The following is a 15,790-nucleotide window of genomic DNA, read 5'->3' on the forward strand; positions in this document are numbered from 1 at the left end:
AACCAATGTATGTAACTTTGAAAATCAACAAATGCAATACGAAAATCTTTTGCATGGATACCTAAAGGGCCTAAAAGTAGGCTGACTTTGTTTACACATTTTGTTTTTTGTCTTTGTTTAGATTCGAGATGGCGAGAACGAGAACGGTGACGATCTCGGTACTTTCTGCGCCAACAACGTCCCGCCACCCGTCCAGTCCACCAGTAACGTCATGTTCGTGAAGTTCCGCTCGGACTACAGCAGCAGCGGCATGGGATTCTCCGCCAACTGGACAGTCGGTGAGGACGCTCCTTCGAGAATTTAAATCCTTTTTGTACATGTACTCCTTTTGGTGTATAAGGGCAGTGCCTATCTCTGTTTCTATAGCCCTTAGGCCACACATTAAACTACACATGAAACTACAGTTACTGTAACAGACAATAGTCCACTAGTAGTGGAGTGTGGTCAACTCTCACACTCTTTCTTGTAAGGCCTAAGCAGAGAGAGAAATTTTTCAAATCTCACTCCTTCAAGAATTCAAATTTTTTACACCTTTTGGTGTAGAATGGCAGTGCCCCTCTCCGTTTTTACAGCCCTCAGACCACACATGAAACTACAGTAGCAGACTAGTCAACTTGAACTTGTTCTCACTCTCACACTCTTTCTTGTAAGTTCTAAGAGAGAGAATTTTTTCAAATCTCACTCCTTGAAGAATTCAAATTCTTCTCACACATTTTGATGTAAAATGGCAGTGCCCCTCTCCATATTACAGTCCTTGGTCCATGCAGGCCACTACAGTAGCAAACAAGTCCACTAGTAGTTGAGTGTGTTCAACTACCAATCTTACTTGTATGTGCTAAGCAGAGAAATTATATGTACTTTTTTAAATCTTTGACCCAGCCAGGCTTTGCACCCTAAAGTTTTTTGAAATGTAAGGCAAACAGTCTACCCCTTCGGCCATTGCAACTGTCTAGTTCAAGATTTGTTTCTTCATATTGACCATAAGAATGATTTCAATAACTTAGTAACTGCAAGATGAACACTGTACCAACATTGCACCAGCATATTAGTTTGAGATATAACAACATTTGTTTGATAATATTCATGTCATACACGTACTTCCACAGGTTGTGGAGCCACCTTGACAGCTGACTCCGGGTCCATCATGTCCCCTGGCTATCCCACCCAGTATGACAACAACCTGGACTGTAACTACACCATCGCACCTTCCGACTCACAGCGATTCATCGTCCTGGAGTTTGACACAAATGTATTCCAGATCGAACGTATGTATATTTCAGAATATGTATGTTGGAAGATCCTAATGGTTGCTTATTTTCAGTGGTACATGTAATGCTAGTTCGCCTTTATCCATGGGGTAACCTATATCAATTGCTTTTACAAGCAGGTTGTTTGTGGATATCAAGTCGACAGACGATGGTTTCAAGTTGTAAAATTTCCAAAATACAACAGTTTTGAAGACACCGTCCATTTACTTGTACTATTTATATCCCAAAATACCCTGCTTTTATAAACAACGGATATAGATTACCCTGTGGTACTGTATGAAGTATTCAAAATCTTTATACCTGATCGTGATTATGATATGATATACAGATATGTAGGATCCTTCCTTACCAGTGCTTTTAGACTGTGGATTTATGAGATAATGGGAGTCCTTTCATTCTAATGGGAGTTGTATATACTAGTCTATATACATTTTGTATATACTAGTCTGTAAACCGTTCAGTAACATAGTAGTTTAATGGAGCTCCTACATGTATGATTTTTATTGCCTCTCTCCAATGTGAAGTATACAAAATAATGTATGTATTGTGTATTGTATAATACTGTACTGTTACTTCATGTACTTAATTCAACCTCAATATTGTGAAATGTTTGAATTTTCAGAGGGCACCAACTGCCGTTGGGACTACGTGTCAGTCAACGAAGGCACCGCAGACAGCCCGGGACAACAGCTGGGTCGTTACTGTGGCGACGACCCGCCCAGCGCACACAGCACCCTGGGTACCATGTTTGTCCGCTTCTTCACTGACCAGTCTGTGTTGGGCCAAGGCTTCAGGGCAACATATACAGTATCAGGTAAACAAGTTGTTTCTTTTCCTTTTGTTTCATGGTAATATGACTATAGAAATCACTAAAGAGGGATTATCATAGTCGAGCTTAAGTTTTAGAATTGATCCAAGTTTCCAACTGTGAAATTTCAGAAAGTGGTAAACTAGTTTTCAAGCTAGATTATGGTCTAGACAGATTAAAGAAAGATCTTAAGATATGCTGAATATTGATTGACAGCTGGTTTGGAAAGAATTCTAGAGTCTGATGAGTTTTGACCATATGGATGATATATTGATATCATCAAATCTATTGTCCACAATGTTATTTTCTTCTTACTAATAGAGAAAATACAGCACTATGGTGTATATATGCCATGTTTTCCATATGTGGAAAATGACAAAAGTCACAAAGGCACATTCACAAATATACATATACAAATGCAAATATCTATTTGATCATTGTTGATAGACATTTGAAAATATATAAAAAATAAGGAAAAATCATTATTTGGTGAAAAATGACAGTTCAAGCATTTTGTTTGCAGAGTGTGGCGGCAGGTTTACAGACCCATCAGGAGTTATCGCCAGCCCCACCCACCCTGCAGAGTACCATAACAACCTGAACTGTACCTACATCATGACTGTGGCCGACAACAGGATCGTGGAACTCAAGTAAGTACATGTACATGTATGGGGAAAAGAAAGTAAAACAACAAGGTAATCAGAAATGGCAGACTTCACTCCTTCACCTATATGATCATGAATACCCTTAGAATGAAGGAGGTCAATTAACACAAAAGAGTATACAGCATGTGTTGAATCAACTGTTAACAACGATTATCAGTCGAAGTCCTTCCCACACCTGATGGCACATAGGGCTGCACCTATCTCCGTTTCAGTACCCCTGGGCCACACAACTTTGTGCAATCACTACAGCCGGGGGCTAGTCCACTGGTAGTAGTGTGTGTTTAGATTCCATACTCTTTCCCGAATGCTGAGTGCTAAGCACTGGTATGACTCGGCCGGGAATCGAATTCACGACCTACCAAATGCAAGGTGAAAACTTTGCCCACTCGGCCATTGCATCAGTCAACAATGATTATCAGCATGTGTCCAAGTTTAAAAATTGACTTATCTTTTCCCACAGGTTCTCTCTGTTTGACCTTGAGGCTCACTCCCAGTGTAACTACGACTACCTGGAAGTGCGTGACGGACCCAGCTTTGATTCCCCGCTGCTCGCCAAGCTTTGTGGTGGCGAGATTCCCGACACAATAAGGTCTAGTGGGAACGCCATGTTCGTGTCATTCGTCACCGACTACTCCGTAACCGCTGACGGGTTCAGGGCGGTGTATCGTGAAACCTTTGGTACGTATGGCTCTTAGAATAATAGCTTTGTTTCACCAAAAAGCATACAACTCATGTTTATCTCATTAAATCATCTCTGTTATCACTGCCAAAAATCTAATTATGTCGGTTGATTGATGCGTCTTAATGTCTTATTGCACGAACACTCTGAGGTACATGTAGGCGCATAAAATCACTTTTCGCTAGCAAAAATAAAAAGGCCACATTATTGCCTTTGTCACCAAAGTTGTATTTGTTACTAGTAGGGAGTAAGTTAAAAGGAAATTTTAGTTACTGAGTCAGGTACCTTCAGTTGTAAGATCAGTGTAGTAACAAACATTTTTGGAATAATGAGAAGCTCATTCCTAGAGGCCTTTTTTTATATTGTTTCACTTGAATTTTTTTCAATGGTCAATATTTCTAATTGGTCATACCAACAGGCCCAGCCCAAGGCTGCGGTGGATCTTTGATAGCCGACAGTGGGACGATCCAGCCAGTGGACATCGACAACAACGGTCAGTACGAGAACAACCAGGACTGCACCTGGACAGTCACTGCGGCCGACACCAAAGTCATCAGCCTCAGCTTCGACTCTTTCGCTCTGGAGGCAGAGAGCCAGTGCAGATATGACTACCTACAGGTATGTCTTCTTAAACCTTGTCAGTTTTGGGTTCGGTGTTCGGGTTTACATGACTGAGTACAAAATAAAGCTAAGTTTCTTATTCTTACAATGAACTGGAAAAGTAATGCGAACTGTATCTTTGCTATGGCTTGCTGTTATATAGGATGAATGCATCAAGTTGATATGTTGTTTCAAATGAATACATTATGTGCTCTAAACTATTTTTCTTAAAGATGGGATTTCTAAACTTGTCTATTAATTCTCTATGAGAATCTTTTCCAAAATAATTTTTCTTTATTTTTTTCTAAAAGCGCTTGCACAATACTGATTAATTTGAAAGTATAACAATACCAGTATGGAATACTTTTAGTTCAGTAGCATTTTGTAAGGGTGATCTGCCTGTAAATTGACTTCAATATGGCAGTAAAGCATAAGACTGGTCCTCAAGCTTTGTTGTGATAATGTTTTCCATTTACATAGTATGGAATATTTTTTTTATCTGATAACCAAAACATAGTGTTGCCTTTTATGTAGACTGTAAGATTCTATACTCGAAAAATAAAACAGCTCATCAAATCATCATTGTCTCTTACTGTAGAATTATACAACTTTCTAAGGTCTAATCTCATTGGTTCCTCCTGCCATGTAGATAAGAGATGGCCCCAGTGAGCAGGACCCACTGATTGGTACATACTGTGGTAGCACCATCCCGCCTACCTTCAACACTTCCACAAACTTCCTCTGGATCCGCTTCTACTCCGACCAGAGTGTCACCAACACTGGCTTCGTGGCCAGATGGCAAGCTGTGGACTGTGAGTGCATGCAGCAGTCTTTTACACATTTTTCTCAGTTGATGTATCCTCAGTTAGAATGTATCCACAAGGTGACATACGTGACAATGGTTAATATGTACCATCCACATGCATGTCTAAAGAGATCGTTTGCACAACATTCCCAGTATAATGCAGTACAGTACACTTGTGTGTATACATGAATGGAGCTGCACTGCAGATTCTCAAACACATTGTTTTTCAAAGTGGTGCATATACTTAGTACTTTATATATGATTGTGTAAAACAAATATAATGTCAATGGAGGTTGCAGGTACATTGTACATCTACTTGCACAGTTGGCTTGCCCACAGACAACTGTACACTTAAACATATTTCACTTGAGTATAATTTGTTCTGATGACTTTGAATCACTGTCAGTGAACATTTCCATAACAGTAAGAGACTACAGTGCATGGTGCTACCGCGAAATTAAAACCACCGCGAAAAGTCCATTTTCCCGCTACCGCGAAATTAAATCCCCGCGAACTTAAATGCATTTACAGTATGTCAAATTTATCAATTTTGGTTTCGTCACTTGTAAAAAAAGTCTGTTCTGGTAGTTTTTCTCAGTACATGTATATCCTTTTAAGGGATGCTACATATGTGACTGCAGGTAATGTGGGACTGAGCATTTGATAATGTACAATCTTAAAATACCTTTGCAGCACAATGTGGAGGGACGTTCAATGCCACCAGCACCCCTCAAACTCTGACATCTCCCAACTATCCCGGCAACTACCCTCACAACCTGAACTGCCGCTGGACCATCCAGGCGCCAGGTCCCGCCCAGAGGCTCCGGATCAAGATCACGGACATGCAGATCGAGGCTCATCCCAACTGTCAGTACGACTACCTGCAGCTGAGGGACTACCCCATGGTAAGCATGCACAAAACTGTGCATTTTTTGGCGACGCCTCAGGGGTATAGTTTGGGATTGTTTGACAAGAATTCCCCAAATCTTGGGAAGTCAGGAATTTTTCTACAGGCATGTGTAGTTGCATCATCCCTTTAGGAATGGGGTGACAGATCTTCATGATATTTGGAATGTAGATACATGTAGCTTCAGAGTTGCCTTACATAATTTATTCTTCTTGTTTTTGTCAATACCTCAGAGGCGGTGCCAGTGCTAGGGTTATATGTGTTGGTTTTTTTGCAAGTCATTATATGCAATGATTTCATGGGGTTTCTTAAGACAGTAAAATTATGTTGTTATAAGCCACATTTGTGAAGGGTTCCCTGGTTAGTAGTCTTCGTTTAGAAATACCCTTTGGCTTAGGTACGCGTGTAACTCTGTCACCTGTTCGCATGATGCTTATCTGTTGCTAAGTGAACCATAATTATTATTTATTGATATCATAAAGGCAGAAATATGCTGCATGTCCAAAGGCATGCTAGATTCAGTAAAAGCATGGCAGCCTTTTGTTTACAAATGTGAAAAGAACAAAAATGCTACATTATTGTAAAAGGATTACGTTATGTGCTTTGTAATATGTCTTTGTAACTAATAAGTGCATGAGCAGGTATTCTGCAAAATGAGTCGTCATTGCAAAGTTCAAATAACAGCAAATGATATTAACTTTCCATATGCAGCCCAAGTATTGCACTTGTTTGTTGCTTGTATGTTTGTTTGTTCATAAGATTGCATTTGTTGGATCAATGTTTAGCTTTGCTGCCTTGTTGCACTAACCCTAAAACGACTAACCCCTTCGCCGACTAGGACGACACTGGTCGCACGTTGACGTACTGTGGTAGACAGCTGATAGAGTTTGACTCTCGCAAGCCCACGCTGCAACTTAACTTCCGAACTGACGTGAACTCCGCTGGCAGAGGATTTTATCTGACTTATGAGATAGCATGTAAGTTGTTGGTTTGGGTCATGCAGAAAGAGATCAGCAACCAACACTGTTGAAAATGAAATGTATGAAAAGAAAATTTAGTTTGGCATGGTAACTGTTCAGTAAATGAAAACATTTTACACACTATTTCAATACACAAAGTGCTTACTGTCAAGTTTTCTATTAGTCCTCTGATCATCTTCAAATTGTAATGACCAAAGCTCAGATCATGTGACCTGAATGGAAGGGTGACATGTCAGAACAGGTCACATGATGTATTCTGGGTCATTCCAACTTGAGGAGGATCAGGGGGCTAGCCAAAAGCTTGTAAATGTTTTTTGCTTCACTTCATGTACGAAAATAGTGTGTTAACTTTTTTACTATGCTGATTACCGTCAAAGATGAACCGTAATAGGAAATGTTCAATATTTCATTGGGAACAATCTGTTTGGCTTTTGACTTCAAGACAGTGTACTGCTGCTGGTCTATCAATACTGCAGTTGAAAAACAAATTACACGATCTTTCATGACCACGTACATTTACAGTGAATCAAAACGTTTGTCAAAATTTAATCTATACAATGTTGAAAACGTGAAAAATTGAATGGCAAAGATGTGACCTATCTTTCATCAAGTATGGTCAAAGAGTATGTGCCAGTCTGTTCTAAATGTACATGTACAATGTATATGGTCATGGAAGGTTCGGGATGATTCGATAGATAAAACAACAGAAATGAATGATTTCATCCTAATTAACAGGATTCGCAGGGAAAATCGTTGAAGTTCTGCGACAGCCAAACAATCGAGTTTGACTCGGTAAAGCCCACCGTACAGATAAACATGAGGACGGATTCGTCCACTGATACGGTGGGCAGGGGATTCAAAGGAACTTTTGAAATAGCCTGTGAGTTTTCCTCTTTCTCTTTCTGCATGCTGTCCAACTGTTCTTAACTTTCTTTCAAAAGGGGCGTTGACACTTGTGCCTAGTTCGTATGAATTGTGTATTTTGTTTTAGGTAATGTTATTATCGGTTTAAAAAATCCTTTTTCAGTCTATAAACTATGCTATACAATGATTGGTCAATTAAAAACAACTACTATTGAAATTTCATGCAGACTTAAAGTTTTGTACCTTATGCAGGAAAATGTCAATATGCAACTCATACAAACACTTAGTGTGAAAGCCCCTAAACTTTTTTTTTATTTCTGCATGCTCAGGTAAGTTGATTGAAAGATACAAAGTGTTGCTCTATTTTGAAATTTCTTATTGTAGAAAAACTTGCATCAGAATGTGATTGTCTTGATTTAATTGTGAAAGAAACAAGTGTCATAGAAACTCCTGAACTTAATGTGAGTAAAATATCCCAAATTTGTACTTTTTACCCTGCATTTTTCTAAATTTTAGTATCGTGGAAGGGTGCATTATCCTCCCAATCGGTTGCTACCTCACCAATACTTGGTACTAGAATACACTTAGAACCCTGAATCTGCCAGACTGCAATCTCTGCTGACGTGTACAGTTTAAAATGCATCTTATGCAATTACATACATTCAAACTTGCTGCAATGTTCACAATATATATGGACCATGAACTCTAGAATTTTAAAGCATGACAGATTTGGCTACCAACGTTTGAATCCAAACTCTCTGACAAAATGAAGATTTCCTCAATCCAACTTTCCACCTGTGAAATCTGGACTTCAATAACTTCATATCACCCTTCATTTATCTTTTATTCAATATCTTACTGCTGAATATGTAAAGACTGTTCAACCCTTGGTCTATCATCTGTGTTAGCTGTTACATAGTACATGTACAATGTATGCTAACTCACTGGTTATCTCCAATACCTTTGTAACGACCTCTTATGGTGCCCTACACATAGCTTGTAGTCGCAACATCACGGCAGATAACGGCCGATTGGTCAGCCCTGGTTGGCCAGACAACTATCCGCACAACTCGGACTGCCGCACCATCCTGAGGAACCCGGGCAGATACATCGCCGTGTACTTCAACGAGTTCTACATTGAGCCGCACGCCAACTGCAATTACGACTACCTAGCAGTAAGTCTATAATCCAAATCTATCAATACTGTAACTGTTATTTTCTCGATTGAGATACACTCTTTTTAACTTTTCAAAATCCGAATGTGGTCGCAAGGCATTGCCAAAGTCAGGTTGTGTACTTTATTTGAGGTTACTGCCTGGACCAAATCAGCTAGAGACCCATTGGAAGATGGGCACTCGTGGCTTGGAACAGCATGGAAATTTTTTTAAGATTAGCGACTATCGAAGGGACTCAAAATTGTGCAGGTTAGGTGTAGCAGGTCATTCAGTAAAATATAACCAGCTGCTGCCACACCGTGTTGTGCAGGAGGACAGTTATACTGGATATATAGATACAGATACAGTGTTTAACTAAAAATACAGCACTGTGTTTAACTAAAAATAGATACATACATGACTTTGTATACTAACTTACTAAAGTAAGCCATTCTTATCATATAAATGTAACCTTTGTTACTACTCAGTTCTACAATGGCACGTCGACGTCAGACACACAGCTGGCTAAGTACTGCGGACAGACGATCCCTGACCCCATCTTCCCACAAAGCGATGTCATCCTGATGCAGTTTGTCACCGACTCCTCCGTGTCTCACGCTGGCTACGATCTCACCTTCTCTACTTCAAGAGTATCCAGTGGTAAGCTGTGGATTACTGTTATTTTCGCCACCTCTGTGAAAATGAAAGCATCTGAAATTGTTTGGATGCCGCCTAAGCGCGTCTGAGCCCATCCATACTGTCTGGAGACATCACAGGCCGTCCTGCCCGTATATTCGTTTTGTCATCTGGGACGCTTTCATTTTCACAGAAGTAGAACTTCATTTCATAATCAATGGGAGGTGGAGGCTTTAAAGTTATGCGATGTTATAAGTTTTCATCAGTTGAAACAGTTCTGTACTAGTTATACATTGGAAAAGAATATTCATGGTTTCATGAACTTGCAGTGGAAAGGTAACTGAAAGTAACATGCAAAAGCGAAAACTGTGGGCACAGCTGCATGTACATTGTACAAATGTATATGGGATAGGTCTAATTGAGTCTTGTCTACTTTGTCCCTTGAATTTTAGTATACTAACATTCCAGGATGTTAGGGTTATGCCTTATGCTTGGCTTGTGTTCTCGAGCAATTGTTTTTTTAATTCCTCAGGTTGTGGAGGAAACTTGATGGCCACCCAGGGCAGCTTCACCAGTCCAGACTACCCCCAGCCCAAACATGTATGCCTTATGCTTGCCTTGTGGTCTTAGACAATTGTTCTTTGACTTTCTCAGGTTGTGGAGGAAACTTGATGGCCACCCAGGGCAGCTTCACCAGTCCAGACTACCCCCAGCCCGAACATGTATGCCTTATGCTTGCCTTGTGGTCTAAAACAATTTTTTTTAATTCCTCAGGTTGTGGAGGAAACTTGATGGCCACCCAGGGCAGCTTCACCAGTCCAGACTACCCCCAGCCATACAACCACCAGCAGACCTGCAACTGGCTCATCAGAGTTGCGGCCGGGCGCGTCATCACGCTGGTGTGGGACGTGTTTGAGCTGGAGAGCGAGGCCAACTGTAACTACGACTACGTGGAACTTTACAACGGGGCGAACGCACAGGCTCCGCTAGTGGGGAGATACTGTGGCAATGTAAGTGAAAGAAATGTTGGAAAACACTTTTTTTTTTTAAAACAAATGCTTTTCATCATGTTCCTAAGTGCAGTATAAAAGGAGGCTGCTAGAGGAATCAAAGAATTCCTAGAAACACAGATGGAGATTTCTCATGTTTTTCAGTAGTACATTTTTGTTCAAAACAAGTTTTACACAAGCCGGCACATGCTTGCTTTTTGCAGTAATATAAGTCAACTTGCATGGAGCTTCTTTAGAGGGGATTCTTTTTAGAACACTCACCATTGTCATCCATAAAAGCAAATCAGCAGTGTCCATGTGGCCTTACCAACAAATAATACCAGGGAAGAAGGTATATAACTTTCTTGGTCATGTTGACGTTACACTGTAGATTGCCTTTCCTTAAACTTCTTTTTCATCTCTCCTCAGACAAACCCAGCAGATTACACGTCTACCACAAATATGCTATATATCCGCTTCCGGGCCGACCAGTCCGTCAATGGAGCTGGCTTCAGAATCACCTACTCTTCGTAGTGCTGTGCAATCTGTGTGGAGGGGAAATGAGGTAAGGAAACACTTACGGCTAGGGGTGGGTGTTGGTATGGTTTTCTTATTGGACCGGTTAAGAAAAAAAATGACCTGAAAATATCAGTGAACCAGATGTTGGACAAATTCGAAAATGAAGAGATTATATGAGCAGGCATTCACATGTTTTGGGGCTTACAGGTTCAAAAAAAAAGAACAAAAGCGAAGTAGAGGAGAGTTGATAGTCATTTTACCAAGCTCCTTCTGTCAAACTTGGTATAAAACAGAGACATTTAACATACACTGTTACTGAATTTTAAAATGCCATTGGACAAAAACTGAATCCTTTTCCCTGTTTTGTACTCTTCTTTCATTTTAGCTTTATGTTCTTTTGAAATAAGAAACAGTAAACGTTTACTAGAAGTAGACTCTATTCCTAATATGATTATGGACAAAAGTGGCCGATGAGGACAAAAGAAATGATTTATGAACAGCCGTTATGATTTTAATATTTCTTGCTGTTCACCTTGTCTGAGGCTGTTCACTCACTCACTCAATATATCATTTCCTGTTAGATGTACATGTAGTCAAATGAAAATACTGATTGTAAGTTGACTTCAATGTTTGTATAAACCTATAAAAACAGAAGTGTTTGATATACAAAAACTACATTTTAGAATCTAAGGAATCTGCTTAGAATTCTGGCCACGTATGCATTGTTTAGCACACTCATGCACTCTAACACATTCATGTGTCTAGCTGGAAAAAATGCATTTAGTATTTGGTAATTGATAGGTCCAGAAGTACTTAGTAATGTATGCTGTTGTATCTACTAACAGATGTATTGGGCAGTGATTTTACCTTTTACAACTTCCCACTCTTATGACTTTTTTTACAGGTTACTTCAGACGTTGTTAAAAAAAATCACCTGACTTTGCCACAAGCCACTGTGTTATAAACTGCAGTACCTCACCACAGAAGACATTCAACAGAGCCGATTCCTTCTAACCAAATACATTCCTTGTGACACCTTTTTCCAGCATTCTATGACATTTACGTTCTATGTTTAATAGAAGACTATGCACTATAGGAAGACCACATGTATATCAGCACATTGTGAGCTGTTAGTTAGTTAGCTAGTAGGTCAAAGTAGGCTAAATTGGTCATTTCCTCCTCTGATGTGACAACTGCTTTCAAATTTTTTTTATTGCAAATCAAAACAAGAATATCTGTGATAAATATGAAGATGTGGAATGTTCAATAAGATGTTTAGAGATAAGATGAGATCATAACAGCTTTGTGTGTATTCATATATTTCACATAAGTCTACCAGTACTGCCGTATACAATGCACACTGTGTAATGCATTAAATACACCCTACAAAATGCTTAAGAGATGCAGGTATATATTTCTTTGACAAAATATCATCTTAGATCTGTAGCATAAGCTTGCTTTCCTTGCTGATTTTGGAAAAGTGAAAATTGAATTTGCTGCCCAGTACCAAATGTGTAAGTGCAGAACGTAATAACAGATTTATTGCTAAAGCCAACAAGCTACCCACGTTAAGTAGTGGATAGTAAGATTTTAGCTATGCCCTATTTGCCAGAGGGTAGCCATTATACACAACTGTTCCTGGTTAGTTGTTAAGCTATCATGATGTCTTCCATAACTACACTTGTATATCTGCCTAACTCAAGGCTCTGCTTATGCTACCAGTACATTTGGTTATGCACAGGTCAAGTTCTTACTACAAATAGTATTAGCATCTTATGTGCATGTATGCATATGGGTCCTGTTGGTTTTGCTTACAACCACAGCAAGAAGCAACGAGAATGCAGTTTGCTCTTCTACATTCGGCCATGCCAATTTCATTTCTTATTCTCGGATGATACTAAATCAGAATATCAACATGAAACCAGACTGAGGGGAAAGTCTTACCAAATGGTCATTCTGGCGAGTAAACAGAGTCAGATTATTGCCATTGCAGCCCTCTATATCTGTTTTCGTGATGTCCTCTTGATGAAATTTTTCATAAGATGGCCGAGAACGAATTCTACTGGTGTGGTCTTAGAAATTTATAGAATGACTATTATTTCTATTCCGCTTGAATTCCTCCAATTGAGACTTATCTCTGCAGGCGGGGGTACAGTATATGAAGATGTACCATACAACGAAGGTCTTTACCGTCAAAGCTGCATTTCTAGACATATACTAGTACTTCCCAATCTTGGTCATTCTTTTGATGTAACGCTCGTTCACTTTTATCCGTAGTGTAACCTTTATCCGTTCTTTTTAAACACGATGCATTTAGGGATAGCAAGTCGACAGATGGTGGTTTCAAACTGCAATATTTTGAAAATAGTACAAATTCAATTTGAAAATATTGTCCGTCAACTTGATATCCCAGGATACCCTGTTTAGCAACACAATGGATATAGGTTACCATACGGATAAAGGTGAATTAAGGTTAGGTGTGTATGCAAAGATTCCAAGTTGTGTAAAAGCCATGTCCGATTGTCTTGTCCAGTTACTTTTCATGGGAATGGGAGTCAAATCTAAAATGACATGTATGTTTGTTATTTGTGAATATTTTAGTTATATCTATGGTATTCACAACATGTTGAAGGGAAAAAAGCATGAATTTTCTCAAAACTTTATGTCATTACAATTAGAATATGTTTCGATATATTTCAGTGCAAACCGGGCAAGACAGTGTCGATTTGGCTCATGTAGAGAACATCAATGAAAAGTGTACATTTCTATGAAAAACTTGTTTTCCTTCTCTTCCTCTTGTACTATTGCTGCTGAAAGCATCTGCAAACCATTTCTGTGTAATTACGTAAAGGAAAGTTTTCGTCAACAGAGCACATAATTATGTTAATTCCTCAACTTGTGATGACAAATATGAACGTTCTTCTAGCTAAGTAGGAATTTATTTTTATAAATGGGGATAAATGATTTTAAACGAACTATTGTGTAGTTTAGTTTCAAAGGATTGAATGTGTACAAAAATTGGAGAAAGTTATTCTATTCTTCTGCAATGTGCAATTTTTTATCAATGAATAAAGGAGCAGGTCATATCAGAATTATTAATCCTCTCTTTGTTCTTTTCTTCTTGACTGTATACTTTCTTGTGTACTTGAGTCCTCATAAGTGTCGTACAAAAGACAAGGAAAAGCGCTAAGTATCTAGCCTGAGTACCATGATGGTACTCTGGCTACGTATGAAAGTCCATATGTGCTTGTTTAAAATGACATTCTCATTCTGGAAAAAAAAAGATAGTTGGGATTTACCGAATCGACGATGACAAATGAGGGTTAATCACATTCTTGAACCAACACCAAATATAGTTTGGATTTACCGAATTGAGAGTGACATAGTTCTGCAAATTCAGAATCATCCCAGCACATGTACATAGTCTCCGAGACACTCGGTTAGGCTGGATAAAGTCAAAATCCTAGAGTTCTCTCCGAGAGCAATGAAGGAGGCCATGTACTTTTGAGCTCACCATCTAGCACTGAATACAGACGGGGGGCGACACAGGTTATCTTACGTTTGAGCTCACCCTCAAGCACTGAACAGAGACGTGGGCGACACAGGTTATCTGGCACCTACTACCTGCTGCTGCAGTCGCGTATACGTAGTTCTGATGTCACGGCCCGTAAGCCGAAGGGCAGTAGGCGGGTCCATTCCGCGAAGAATGCTGGCGGAGTCAGACGAAAATTTGGATAAGTTCCAACTATCTTGAGTGGTACCGGTGTTAAAGTAAATTTTTAGATAAATTGGAACCGTGATATGATCTGACGAGGTATCTTGAATTCAAAATAAAATCTATAAATTTTCCCAACAGGTAACCACCGAATAAAATCAACTATCGCACTCGTGAGTGAAAGGAGGTTGAGTAACTGCGACTCTGGCGTTCTTGGTATTATTCACCTTGTCTCCTCTCACAGAGTCATCTCACTTTTGGGACTCAGTTTTGGTCTACCGGACTTGAATATATAACTTCCAAATTCAGTTGTTATATTCGCATGCAAACTCACTGGCGATATTAATATAGTGGAGATTTTAACCCCATATCCGTAAATTACAACTAATTAGCTTTTTTCAACAAGCTTTCTGTCGGTCTCAGAGCCTTCAGAGTGGTGTCATAATAATCTTAAACTTGATTGGGGTTTAATTGGTTTAATCAAGAAGCTTTTAAAGTTTCCTTGTCTTAATCAGCCTTTGTTTGTACGGAATCAAGGGTTTGATCTTCAATAAGCACGGATCCATGATCATGCAAATTAGTGTATCAAACATCGTACTCTGTTGCACAATCAATGCAAAGTATTTAGATTACCAAACTGGTCTTTTAATGCAGCCGCCCCGATGATCAGTAGGTATACAAAAGGCTTGTCCACCCTATACATTCTGTCTTTACCGACTCCGGAGACTAGACGTTGTAATCGTTCTTACCGTTTGCTGTCTGTTGGTTTGGAGAGTTAAACTTCCGTGAGTACCGTTGGTGTTGTTTTACTTCTTGTACTGTATGATTACTTGCATATTGACATATAGAGGAGGGCATACGCAAGTATTCTTGTTGTTTCTTCAGCAAAAAAACATATTGGAGTTACTAGTATGAATGCTTTCTTTCTTCAGCCTAGACTAATTTTTCTTCAAATTTTTTGCCCAACCATGTAAAGTCCTAATATATGAGACCAGTAATCTCTAAGCAGATTGGGTAGGGGCATGCGACAAGGCAGGGGACCTTGTTTAGACTTTTTTTTGGGATGATGTCTTTGACTTTGCCCCTGATATGTCTTCTTGGAGATTAGAGGTCATAAGATTCGTATATGATTGGGATAGGGGGCTGCGCGTTTCCCTTAGTGGTTACATAGAGTTGCGTAGCAAATTTTAACGTGAGCAAT

General features: G+C 39.4%; 2 protein-coding genes across 7 annotated transcripts in view; both read left to right on the forward strand.

Annotated features, from left to right (window-relative positions):
* LOC118403086 (cubilin-like) overlaps positions 1 to 12,733 on the forward strand; it is a 73,122-nt gene extending 60,389 nt beyond the window's left edge. For 3 of the 6 annotated variants that reach the window (XM_035801542.1, XM_035801545.1, XM_035801544.1), the window contains 14 exons: positions 122 to 278; positions 1,107 to 1,265; positions 1,891 to 2,082; positions 2,600 to 2,726; positions 3,202 to 3,419; positions 3,839 to 4,038; positions 4,670 to 4,832; positions 5,519 to 5,730; positions 7,448 to 7,592; positions 8,573 to 8,751; positions 9,219 to 9,390; positions 10,141 to 10,376; positions 10,785 to 10,920; positions 11,779 to 12,733. In XM_035801542.1, the coding sequence (XP_035657435.1) occupies positions 122 to 278; positions 1,107 to 1,265; positions 1,891 to 2,082; positions 2,600 to 2,726; positions 3,202 to 3,419; positions 3,839 to 4,038; positions 4,670 to 4,832; positions 5,519 to 5,730; positions 7,448 to 7,592; positions 8,573 to 8,751; positions 9,219 to 9,390; positions 10,141 to 10,376; positions 10,785 to 10,889 (2,265 nt within the window). In that variant the 3' untranslated portion in view covers positions 10,890 to 10,920; positions 11,779 to 12,733. Of the gene's footprint in view, positions 1 to 121; positions 279 to 1,106; positions 1,266 to 1,890; positions 2,083 to 2,599; positions 2,727 to 3,201; positions 3,420 to 3,838; positions 4,039 to 4,669; positions 4,833 to 5,518; positions 5,731 to 6,570; positions 6,710 to 7,447; positions 7,593 to 8,572; positions 8,752 to 9,218; positions 9,391 to 9,898; positions 10,087 to 10,140; positions 10,377 to 10,784; positions 10,921 to 11,778 lie in introns of those variants that run through there. The other 3 variants (XM_035801543.1, XM_035801547.1, XM_035801546.1) reach the window with 3 other exon arrangements.
* Positions 12,734 to 15,302: 2,569 nt separating this feature from the next.
* The window catches only part of LOC118403220 (gastrula zinc finger protein XlCGF49.1-like), a 2,902-nt gene continuing 2,414 nt past the window's right edge, over positions 15,303 to 15,790 (forward strand). The window contains exon 1 of the mRNA XM_035801820.1: positions 15,303 to 15,374. The gene's annotated coding sequence lies outside the window, so the exon portion shown is untranslated. The remainder of the gene's footprint in view (positions 15,375 to 15,790) is intronic.

Source organism: Branchiostoma floridae, chromosome 16, assembly GCF_000003815.2.
Source record: "Branchiostoma floridae strain S238N-H82 chromosome 16, Bfl_VNyyK, whole genome shotgun sequence".
Classification (NCBI taxonomy): Eukaryota; Metazoa; Chordata; class Leptocardii; order Amphioxiformes; family Branchiostomatidae; genus Branchiostoma; species Branchiostoma floridae.